Source organism: Drosophila willistoni, assembly GCF_018902025.1.
Source record: "Drosophila willistoni isolate 14030-0811.24 chromosome 2L unlocalized genomic scaffold, UCI_dwil_1.1 Seg196, whole genome shotgun sequence".
Taxonomy (NCBI): Eukaryota; Metazoa; Arthropoda; class Insecta; order Diptera; family Drosophilidae; genus Drosophila; species Drosophila willistoni.
The window spans coordinates 8,435,291-8,447,955 of record NW_025814048.1 but is presented as its reverse complement, the minus strand read 5'-3'; the positions used below and the strand labels follow the sequence as shown (position 1 = coordinate 8,447,955).

The 12,665-nt window shown below is 33.7% G+C and overlaps 1 protein-coding gene across 1 annotated transcript; it reads right to left on the bottom strand.

Moving 5' to 3' along the window:
• Positions 1–3,269: 3,269 nt before the first annotated feature.
• On the bottom strand, positions 3,270–11,149 carry LOC6640614 (sodium-dependent dopamine transporter). Its single transcript, XM_002062994.4, has 9 exons — positions 10,875–11,149; positions 8,445–8,820; positions 5,893–6,027; positions 5,676–5,830; positions 5,437–5,624; positions 4,930–5,068; positions 4,633–4,871; positions 4,333–4,570; positions 3,270–4,264 (listed from the first exon to the last, which is right to left on the bottom strand). Exons 2-9 carry the CDS (start codon positions 8,695–8,697, stop codon positions 3,635–3,637), a joined length of 1,977 nt encoding a protein of 658 aa, XP_002063030.3. The 5' UTR covers positions 8,698–8,820; positions 10,875–11,149; the 3' UTR covers positions 3,270–3,634.
• Positions 11,150–12,665: the final 1,516 nt, after the last annotated feature.

Here is a 12,665-nt window from a genome sequence, read left to right as displayed (position 1 = left end):
AACAACAAAAAATACATCCACCGAAATTCTCAAATGCACATGAAAAAAAAACAAAAACTCTCAATAACTCGAAATCATATTTTATTAGATTTTTATACAATGAAATATAATATGATCAACTGTTATAAGTGATTCCGTATATATATATACACACACACACATACACCGACACACACACACACAGATATATAATGATGACTCATACTAATATATATATATATACATATATAAATGTCATTCGTCAATTCGGAATGTGTCTTTTTTGAAAGTGAACGAATGATTGATAAACAAAATTTGTTGCACAAAGAGATAAAAAAAAAAAAACAAATATTTATACGAATTAGTTAGCAAATTAAGTGAGCACAAAATGAATGTCGCAAAAATGCCGCTATAGATTAACCATATAATCGCATAAACATGGGCGTGGCTAGCTAGAGATTGAAAGTGATAGAGGCAGCCAAACATAACGTATACGCAACATATGCCAGGTAAAACAATTATAGAAAAATGAAAATGATTCCCAAATGGTAACTATAAATAAAGACTCATAAGCAAAATAATTTGAAACATTGTCTTCAACTTATACTTCCAAAAACTTGAAAAAGTCTAAGAATGTCTTTAACAAAGACTAAACTTTATTTTTGTGCAAATGTGTGTTTGTAAATTTCAAAACTTACTGAGAGAAAACTGTCAAAATCTGCAAGGGAATTTGGACTAGCCACGTTCATGCCGCATAACCCTAAACCCACAACCCAAAAACGCAATCATATCAGTAAACAAATCTACATATAGAATTGTAAGCTACTTATAAAACAGCCGAAACATACATACATACATATATAATCGTATACAAAGAAATATGATATGAAAGATCCATGAATGAGAAACCTTTTGATGTTGAGAAAGTAAAAACAAAAACTACTTCCATATTATTCTTAAAAAAAACGGCTGTAAATATGCGCTAACAGATCAAAATACCATATAAATGTATAACGAGAAACAAAAATGATATATGAAAACCCAACAGCAATTTAGCCGGACAAAACTAAACATATTTTAATCCATAAACTAACCAATACAAAATGATGGCACCTTAAACCAAGACCAAGAGAAATGGATACGTAAACAAAAAAAAACAAATACACCGCAAATTAATCAAATACAAAATACAAATATACCAAAACAAAAAAAACACAATATTTACTTACCTACAAACATATATGCTTAACAGTCCCCTCCTCCACCTCCTTATCATTCCCTCTATAGGAAAGGAAAAGAGTACACTAGATGCGGCTTGCTAATTATTTAAAACAAAAAAAGAATTATGTCAATTTCATGTTTAAGTGAACAAACTACTAATACTTTGGAATCATCGAATTGAAATTACTGTGAAATCATCGAGAGAAAAATAGCTCTAACTATCCCCCCCCATCCACACTCCACCCCTTTTCAAGATAACTAAAATACATGTTTTAATTTTCGAATGTACAAGTGTAACTAAATTCAAATAAATGAAAACTTACTTAGCTAAAAGTTGTTCCGAACCATGAAGACAGCAATTTGAATATTATGGTTTTTTTTTATACCTTGCATCCATAAAATGGAAAGTCACATGGGCCTATTGAGTGGGGTTCAGACAAGCGGATTTCTATTTTACACAAAATTATAAATAGTTTCCACTCAAATCACTTAAAACGCTGTAGGCGATATTCTTACAGAATTATAATGGATTCTTTTACATTATGGTTTATTTATTTATTCCCTATCCTGCAAATATATTGAAGCTTTCTTTTAAGGAATTCACCTGAATTCCAACCTTGTAGACAACGGAAATGAAGATTTTGAATTGCTGGTTGGGCTCAAAAACGAAGTAAGTTTGATAGAGAAAAAATTTCGCCAAAACTTTGTGAAACAATAAAACCCTCCAACATGGCAACAATTGAAAAGTCATTTAGAACTAACGAATTAAGGTCTTGATTACAATGAGTCACTTTTTAATGATTCCCATTTGAAAAACTTATCTTAATATCATTTGTTGTAAAACCTTTTGAGGAAAATGGTTGTAGCAAATCAAGCCAAATTACTTACAGATTAGTTGATCATAAAGAAAACTAATAAAAATTTTGGTTGATCTGTTCTAACAAAAACCTCAAGACTCATGAAAAAAACGAATAAGTATTAATAAGTACCCATACCGAATTAAAGGTTATTAACCGAAGAATTTTATGAATCCATCAGATTACGCATTTCAAGGTACATCGGTATATTGGGGATTCACTGAACATCTGCTGTACTTAAATTTAGTTCATCAATATATTTAATGTATACACTTTCCCTTCTTCTCTTGATGCAATGCCGGATTAGCCATATATCAGGGACTAGCTAATGCTACGGCCCAGCGCTTTGAGGGGCATTGAGCTTTCAGAGGTTATTTATTACTTTATTGTTCATTCATTTACCAATATATAGTTCTCAGCAAAATAGGTAAATGAACAAAAATTTGTTTGAAAAATTCTACAAATTCTTTAAAAATTCTAACTTTACGAATCTGTAATTTGTTCAATTTTAACCGATTTTTAAAAGGGATATTATAAGGATATGTCCTGTTAGGCGAGGCAAAAAATTCCAATGAACCGCAAAAGTTTACCAATTGAAACATGCTAAATTGCGATTTAAGATTGAAATCGTTTACAAATTGGTAAAAATACAGTCTAAAAAAAGACAGATTAACCAAAAATTTGTGTTTCGAAATTGGAAATAAATGAATTCGTCAATCGTTTTTGACCGATTTTCATTTATGTTCCAACTTTAATATTGGTAATTGATCTTCTAATTTGCATTAAGAGCCCAAATCTTGTAGTGTAGGGTGTAACCAAGTCTTTTCCTCATTATAATTAAAGTAAGTACACAATTTGTTTACTTTAGTAACTGAAAAATAGAATAATTTATTTTAATAATACTGCAAATTGAAACAAAATTGATGGCTGACAATTTTGTTTCATTTTGTTTTAACAAAAACCATTTTTTAACAATAATCTTTTTTTGAAAATTTCAATATGGCTGTTTGATTGAAATTTTCAAAGTGAAAATTAAAACTATTGCATAGAAAATCTTTTCGTGGCTGTTCCGAAAAGATTTTCTCTTAAATTGAAAACAGAAATCGAAACTAATAATATACAAAATGCATAAATTTATGTACAATTTTTTTTTAAGTGTTTTTCCTTGGTATTTTTTAGGTAATATTTATGTTTTATAATTTTTTTGTTTGTTTTGTTTTGGTCGTTTGTGTTTAATTCCTTTTGGCATTAGCAAGCAAAAGTTATCAAATTCAAATGTTCTAAGTTTCTGTATTATCTACACAGCATTTGTTTTGGTTTTGGTTTTTTTTGTTTTTTGGTAATGGTTTTTGATAATGGTTTCTCTACTCAACTACAAGCTAGTCTTATTTTTTAGACTCAGAAACCTAAGTGGTAAGTACATTACGTTGTATGCGAAAGTATGCTTCATTATAAGATCTTACCATCAAGATCAAAGCCAATCGAAATGAAATAAATGAACAGAAAGGTTTTTTTAGGTATAAGCCGAAGTTGTTGGTAAATCTTCAAACATAATAAATCGGAAATCTAGGCCGAACTCAGACATCCACCGCACCCTTGTGATCGGTCTCAGTTATTCGTACCAGAGTCACCTCAGTGGTCACCCCATTCAGGGTCAATGCCATTTCCAGTTGCTGATCCCGCCACGGCGTCGTCAAGGCTGTCAATCGTTGACTTAGAGTGCCCGGTGTGGAGATTAACTTTAATATGGCCACAGCTGGTATCATCACAACCGAGGAGCCGGCTATGCACCAACCCAAAGTGTTGGCCCATCCTGGATACTCATAGTCGCCATAGGTTAACGGCTCATAGCCAATTAGGCCATAAACTGTGATGAATAGCAAGAAAATTGGAGCCACAAATCTCCAGCAAACTTGCCAATACATTCCCGGCGGAAAGCCAATCATATCCCGTATATCATCGCTAAAACGTTTCGTTCCATATATCCAGGAGACGGCAATGGCCTCGAAGAATACAGCCACCAATATGGAATAGCCGGCGGCATATCGATCGAGCAAATGAAAGAAATAGAAACCACCCTGAGTACAACTGGCCAGGCCAACAACAAAATACAATGAAAAGAGTCCGGCTACAAAGAGCTCTCGATTACGGCGAATTTTTGGAAACTCATCCGACAAAGCTGTTATAATGGCCTCCGATCCTCCAAACTGCAAACAAAAGAGATTCAAATTAAATTAAATTAAATTAAATAAACTCAAATCCCTTTGATTATTACCGAACTATCCAGACCCAAGGTAAGTAACATCATGAAGAAGATCAATGCCCAAAATGTGCTGGCTGGCATTGTGGCTATGGCTGCTGGATAGACAACGAATACCAATCCCGGACCCTCGGTGGCCACATCTTCGATGCGTACACCCAATGTATGAGCCATATAACCCAATACGGAGAATATCACAAAACCAGCCACAAAACTTGTAGCCGAATTAATGAAGCTGGTGAGCAAAGCATCTCTAGTAATAGATAATAGCATTAGTCTCTCTCTGTCTCTCTTTTATTTAATATATTCACTTACTTATACACATTATTGTGGTATTTATTGTATGAGGCATAGGCCAAGAGTACACCAAAACCTGGTCCCAATGAAAAGAACACTTGAGTGGCAGCATCTACCCATACTTCGGCCTTGTAAATGGCACTGAAATTGGGTGTCAAATAATATTGTATACCCATAAATGATCCTGGTAAGGTTAGACCACGTATAAGTAGAATCAACAAGACCACATAGGGAAATAAAGCTGTAAACCAAACCACCTAAAAAATAATATTAAGATGAGGATTGAAATGGAGTTGTTATCTGGTATTATCATACCTTGCCGGAGGTGCTAATGCCTTTCCACAAAGAAAAGTAACAAATGAGATAGACAATGAGAAGACACAAAGCCATATCCCATTTAATAGCACCCAGATCATGAATGCCTTCACTTTGATTTAATTCCAGAATATAACGACTGTGAAATATGAATAATTTATGGATTATGTATGAAAGAAGGATATTAGGATACATGTGGCGCATCTCAGGCTGTGAAAAGGGAAAAATTTGCTCCCTAAAGTATGCAATAGATCAAGAAATCACTTTTTTGAAACACATAAAAAGTGATTTTTGTAATGTAATAGCAGTAGCTCAAGAAATTACTTTTTAAAACACATAATAAGAAGTTTTTGGAATATACTATGGATGAAAAACTAAGCTTGAAGTAAACATTGTTTATAGAGATGTTTGGTTTTAAAATAATGAATACTTTGCCATTATATAGCATACTTTATGGGGCAAAGTTACTCCATTTCGCAGTTCCAAGTAGGCCATTCAGATACTCACTTAAAATATTCAGAAGCCGCCGATTGATAACCCTCAACATGAGATGAGGGAGCAATAGCTGGTGCCAAACTGGTAACATTTCCATAGTACATGGTTTCATTTGTAAAATATAAACTTTGATTGCCATACAAATAAATATCACTTGTATTGCCATTTGGTATTAAACGTGTGGAATTTTGGCTCTCAAACTGCAAACAAGTTCTTATGAAAAGGTCTTTACTTTAGTACGATTCTCTTACCGGCCTGCATTGAGGTGTATTCCAGGCATTATTGCACGATGTCCAGGGTAAAGTATTTGTAAATGAGGCAAAAAAGAAACGCAATGACCAGGCAATGATAACATTATAATAGAAATCCACATAGAAGGCAATTAGAACCACAGCGTAACCAATGCCTATGAATAGAAAACAGGGCACTTTGACTTTGATTTTTAGTCTTTTTGTGTTTTGCACTCACCTTTAAAGAGGGGCACAAGACGACCCCAACATGTGATGGCCCCCTTACGATTGTGCTGTCCCAGGGCCAATTCCATGTAGAAAAGTGGAATACCACCAACTACCAACATAATTCCATAGGGTACAAGGAAAGCGCCTGTTAAAGTGCACGGCGGTAAAATTGAATGATGTGGAAATTAGTTCAACTTTTTTTCTCTTCTTTTTTTCTTCCTCTTTTTATTTGAACGGAAACAAGCTCATTTTAGTTCGCCATTGGACTCAGGGGCACAGTGGTTGAAGTTTTATATATGTATTTATGATAAATATTGAGTAAAATTGTAGTGACTTCAATTTGCTGTAAACTATCTCTTAACTTTAATTAACTGTTAAAACAAATAACTAATTTTGTCCAAGCTTCTGCCATGATGGACCACTGTATTTAATGCTGGCCATGTTGGTTGTTAGTTTTTTCTTTTAGTCGTTTTTTTTTGTTTCTGTAAAATGTGAGTATATGCCATCCGGCATAGTGCATCCTACATCCTGCATTTGTCCCTAGACCAAAGTGAAGAATAGGAGTGGCGATTGACCCATGGACCCATGTCAATATCTGTTTTTGTCGCTGTACACCCGTCCATATACAAAATCAAATTGTTTTACAAGTGCCACTCTCTAAGGACATTTTAAAAACATTAACAGAGCCGAGAAGGACCTTTCACCCTCAACCTCAGGGCCCCGCCGTTTCGCCGTTTCGTTTGTCTCATGCACTCGAACTTGTGGGCGTATAGAGACCACGCCCCGCCCCGCCTACACCCAACAATTGGTAAAGTGCCATCGATACTTTGTGTTGAGTGACATAGAAAAAGGAAGAGAGCTGGCAGGTTGACGGCTATAGGAGGTTATGATGGTGGGGGGGGTGGAGGCGGGGCTTTACTTTTTTATGATTTGATTATGTCTATTAGCAGGCAAAGTGGGTGACAAAGTCGTCGACGGTCCTTTATAAGTGGAAAAGGCTCACATCATCATGATGTTGTCAATTATAAAAGAAAATGTAAAATAAAACAAAACCTAAAAGAGAATGTTTGGGCCAGGGCAAAAGTTTCTCTTGTTGCTGTTGCTGCTGCTGCTGTTGCTGCTGCTGCTGTTGATGCCTTAATTTCCTTTAGTTAATATACATTTCCGGTTCGTATCAGTTTCAGACTCAAGTCGTAGGTCTTAATAAGCATTTTAGCAGGAACAACGATTCCATCATAATGCCAACTAAGCTGAGAGAGAGAAAAGTTAAGCCTAGCAACGCCTTGGCCACCGCTGGCAATAAAAAGCTTAAGTTAAGCAGCTCTCATTCACCGAAACGTTTCCATTCCCTGTATTCCTTCCATCCATCCATCCATCCAACCATCCTGAGGAGCTCTTTCTACACCAACATTCACTTACATACTTGATGGAGTGCAATGAAGCGCATAAATATGACCATAATTTATTTGGATTTTAAAGCTTAAATCATAAAATAGTAAATACAAGTGGTAAGTATTGTCCAAGTGAGCACGAGGGTTGCCACAAAAGTTTGCTAGATTCACAATCAAATTGTTTAGAGCATTTTTCCTAGATTTCAACCTCTTTCTATCGATGTAAATTGCAAATTTAACCAGTTGGATTCCCTATATATGTATGCCTTTATGGAGGAAACCCTCGCTGGTGTGAAACGTAACAAAAAAAAAAAAGGCCATAAGCATCAGAAATCAGAATCCATTTCTAAGTGCTCCATCTAATACGAGTGCAGAAAAAGTAGAAAAAAAAGAAAGGATGGAGGAGAAAAAACGTGTGTGGCACATGAATTTCATTTTTTCCCACAATGCGTATTACTTATAAGTTGGCATTGTGTGTGAGATATATAGACAAGGAGTAAGCAACAAAAAAAAAAAGGGGGTATGGGAATGGGAAGGAGAGAGAGGCTTATTCAGTACTGAAGCAGGAGCCAAATGCGATTATGACTGCCAGATTTAGTTGTCATACAAAAGCACTTAACTTTGAAATTGTTTTGAATGATGATGGCTGAATGGATGTGGATGTGAATGTGAATGTTGTTGGTCTTGGGGTTGATGGGGGGTATGGGGGGATGGGGCATGGCGAATGAGTTTTCCCTTTCCCTTTGCCTTTACTTTTCACTTTGCAGGAAGTGAACGCTTACCGCCCTAGAAGTTAATGGCAACACTTCGCACGCACTTTTCTGGCCTTCCCCCTTGCTTCAGCCTTCTTTTAGTCAAGTTCTAGGCAAAGTGTTAACAAGGCAAGTAAACCAAAAAATGAAGGAATGAGGACAATTTCTTTTCTCTTCCTCCCTCTCTCTCTCAAGCTCAATGGTGTGTAAAGAGAAACCACATGAATTATTTCTATGCTCTAATTGGCCTAAACAGCAATAGAATAGGGGCAAGAACTCAAAATGACTTTTCATGACTTTGGTTCTTATACCTAAACTGAGAGATCTACAAATGCTTCATCTTCTGTCCAGTCTGGACACTTGTGGCTTTCTTCATTGTTACTTCTTTTCTTGTTTAGAGCAAATCATTTGATACTTACCACCTCCGTTTTTGTAGCATAAATATGGAAATCTCCAAACGTTTGCTAAATCTACAGCGAATCCAATAACTGATAATAAAAAATCCACTTTGCCGCTCCATGTCTCGCGATCGTCGTCGTTAATGCTGGTATTATCATTCAAATTATTATCGTGTGGAATGGGTGATTTGTTTATTATTTGTTGTGGCTGTTGTTGCTGTTGGTTCTGCTGCTGCTGCTGTTCCTGATCTTGTTGTCCGGTATTTGGTGACATCTGCAAACCAATCGAACCAATATCCCAGACCCTCACACACACACACACGCACACACACTCACTCGCACTCACTCTCTGTCTCTCTCACACACACACCGTGCTACGATGCCTTCTCGCCAAATTCTGTAAAAAAAAAAAAAACAGAAAACAAACAAAATGTGGGTAAAAAAGTCAAAGGAAAATCTTTAGCAACAACCACATACAATATGGCCTGGAGGTAAGAGAAAGAGTATGTGGTTAAGCACTTGACAGATGTTTGGTCACGACATCGATATGGACATGTCCTGCTCTAGCCCTTGAAGAGCTTGTTTTGTTGTGGATGAAGGATATGGGGGATATATAAGGGGATTGGGCGCATATTACGTATACGACAGGTGGCTCGCGCACACACAAACACTTCACTTCATTCAATTGACAGCAGTATAAAGAAATATGTGCGTAAGTGTCTGAGTATATGTGTGTATATGTGTCTGTGTTTTAGACTATGAATTTTTAAAACAAAAACAAAAAAAGAGCTTAAAACCTTTACTAATACTCAAAAGTTAAGTATGTACATATCTCATATTTATTTATAAACAAAACTCATAACAAAGCTCTTCCCATGAAGTATACTTAATTAAGATGATCCACATTTGTGTCATAAATCATATATGTAAGTCTATATATCTGTGGCTTTAATTAGGCCAAACAAAATTTTGATTGCGTTTAAAGCACTCACTCACGCTGCGAGAGAGTCACTTGTATAATTAAATCAAAAGGCAGACGGAGAAACATTGTGAAGCCAAAGTTATTAATAGAGCTCAATTTTGAAGCTGGTATAGTATCTTCTACTTCTGTATGGTAATTATATTATCAACAACTGTTTTAAGTCTTCCTATCGATAGAAATTTTATCAACATTATTTGCCTGTATTATGTGTTTGCAATTTTTCAACAATTTATTCGCCAACCCGAATTGTGTAAATTATTTTTATAAAATGCTCATAAACTATGTTTGTCGTTTTATTCTATGCATATGATAAAAAAATTCATAAAAAGAAATTAAATTGAAATAAAAATGTCACTAAAATTATTTTTGTATAGAAAATGTAACTCTCTCTTCATCTATATAACTCGTTTTCGGCCATTTCACGACTTTTCGAAAAGCAAAATTTAGACATCTCTTGAAAAGTGTTAGATTATTATATGTTAATTAAAATTATTTGATTAGCTTTGGTTAAGTAAGTTAGTTTTTTTAGATATACTCCAAACTACTTTTAAAAACTTAAAAGTAAAATTTTGAAAAACTAAAACTAAACTAAAACTTTCCGCTGTATTTCGTGTTCAACAATTTTTTACGCGTCAGAAAACACCAGAAAATGGAAAGTCAAATGCACTTTGAGGTATAAAATCTTAAAAACAAAGATTAAGTACTCATACTTCTAATAAATAATAATATAGATTGGATCGATTCTATAATTATCACTTGGTAGCATAAAATTTAAGAAAAAATGTATTAAATAAAAGTATTAGTTCGCGTTCTGCAATCTCTCCTTAGTCGTAAAATCAAGAGATCTAATTTTGTAAAAGATTGGAATCTGATGGTGGATAATTAAAATGTATCTATTTTAACTTTTAAAGATTCAGATACCTATGCTTTTGATTTAAGAGACTTTATATATTATGTGATATGAAACAGATTCAAGATTTAGTTTTGATTATATTGAAGAATTAAAGGCCTAATCGATTTGTTTGAAAGGAGAATATAAAGCCTAAAGCTAAGACATAAGTTTGAGATAAAACTTTATTAAAAAGATTTTTATGTTTCTATTACTTTTACTATCCATAATGTCTTAACACACTTCGAACTTAAATAAAAATCATAAAGAGCCTTGGTTATGGAAATATCTATTTAAAGATATTTTTATTAAAGACAGAGCGAACCTCGTTGAAATCTCAAGAGCCGCAATATTCAAAACCAAATGTTTGAACAAGTTGAGAATTACAAACAAATAAATCGGAAAATATGTGTAATTTGTGCACTTTTCTTGGCTGTTATAAAACATTCTTGACACAATTTTGCAAGAATCAACCATTAGGCAAACTCTAAATAAAATATATGTACATATATAAATCACTGACTAAAACTGCACTAGTTGCACATTTTGCACTTTTGAAAACTGTTTAAAACTGCATTACCTTGAAAATTGCACAATGTCTGGAATCAAATACAGTTGAAATGCCAATCCATTTTACAGAGTTTCCAAAGTCATCACAATAATAATAATAATAATGCCAAATTATTTGCAACAAAATGCCGATTGAAATGATGACTTTAATTTTGTTTTTTACTAAGCTTAAAAAACACGAATGTTACAAATTTACACTTTATGAACACTTTATACAATTTTGTGACCGTGGAAAAGCAGAAAATATATAGAGAATAAACACTAGAAAAATTTAGAGCTGTTGCGTTAAAGATATCATTCGAACGTATGCAACTGAGTTCAAGCCATGCTGCGACTTTTATAGCCCGCGACAAGTGGTTGTCACACAAATGTGCTTGTGTGTGTGTTAGTGTCAGAAACAGCAGCAACTACAGAAGTTTAGCCTCAACGTCCGCATGCGCCAAGGAAACGTTCTGTCCGGAACGGAAGTGACCAATTAGAGTTGCCTCTTTGTAAATACTTATGTATGTATGTGTGTATGTAACTGTATGTATGTATGCATATGTGTGTGTGTGGTTGTGGGTGCACTTGAGTATGTATGATAGACATGACATAAATCCGTCAAGTTCTGTTAACGGCTATAAGCTTTTTTAACAGAGCTCTGTTAATTTTATGAAATTTTGATTCAAATGGACATAAGCAATGGAGCAAACGATTTTATTTATTTTTAATAATTATTATTAGTATTAACTACATTTACTTAGGATATTTATTTTGTATTTAATGTAGACATCAATGGGCAAATAATTCATCAAAAGTGTAAGAAGGGAGCAGAAAGTATAAACAGAATTGGGCCCGAAAAAAAAATCTCTTATTTCTGACCCAGCACTTGGAAGATTGTTTTTAACAGAACCTTTTGTGCCCTTATTTTTAATTATTTAATTAAAGCTAGGCTTAAAAATGACTCCTTTATTTGCTCAAAATCTGCTTGATTTAAAGTACATTAACAAAATGTAAGACTAATGCCGTGTATCATTTAAAAAAAGATCCTCTTAAAAGGATCGCAACTGATTAATAAAAGGCTCATACGCATTTACCATTTTCTTTCGACAAAGGAGTTATTAATGATCTGAAAATGAGCTCATTTATGATTATGTTTTAGAAGGTTATTCTTGTTTAGAAAAATAATTTTCATGGCTTTAATTATGCTTTCAAGAATTAGGAATATTTACATGGGGAAAAAAGTTTAAAACTTTAATCACGTTTTTTGAACTGGCGGCAAAACAAAAGTTCCTAATTCTACAAAGCCGCAGAATTTCTATTATTCTGGTATTGGCCTCATTAAGAATATTCGGGTTCTTGTATTTATTCAATTTTCTAAAGTTATATCTCATTTTAATGCTTTTAAAATCAATTTAGAAATTGGAATGTAAAATTTATTATGGAAATTATTTATCTTTTTAAGCGAGACAAAAATTGCCAATTACTAATAAAATATTCCAATTAACATTAATTTCATGAAACTCTAAATTGGTAATTTGGGGGGTATTTGAAAAATTGTCTGTAATTTCAAATTAGAATAATGCCTTTCAATCTGGATGAAATCTTATCTAATCTATCTACCTTATCTCATTGAAAAATCCAATCCATTAATGGTATATTAAAATAGGCAAAACTTAATTGATATAAACTTTTTTGAAATCGGTTAGAAATCGGCGAAAATACAGTCTAAATAAAGGTCAGATTAATTGAAAAATGTATTTTTATATATTGTGAAAAAAAAATCATTATCTTTGAGAATCGTTTTTGTTTGATTTTTATT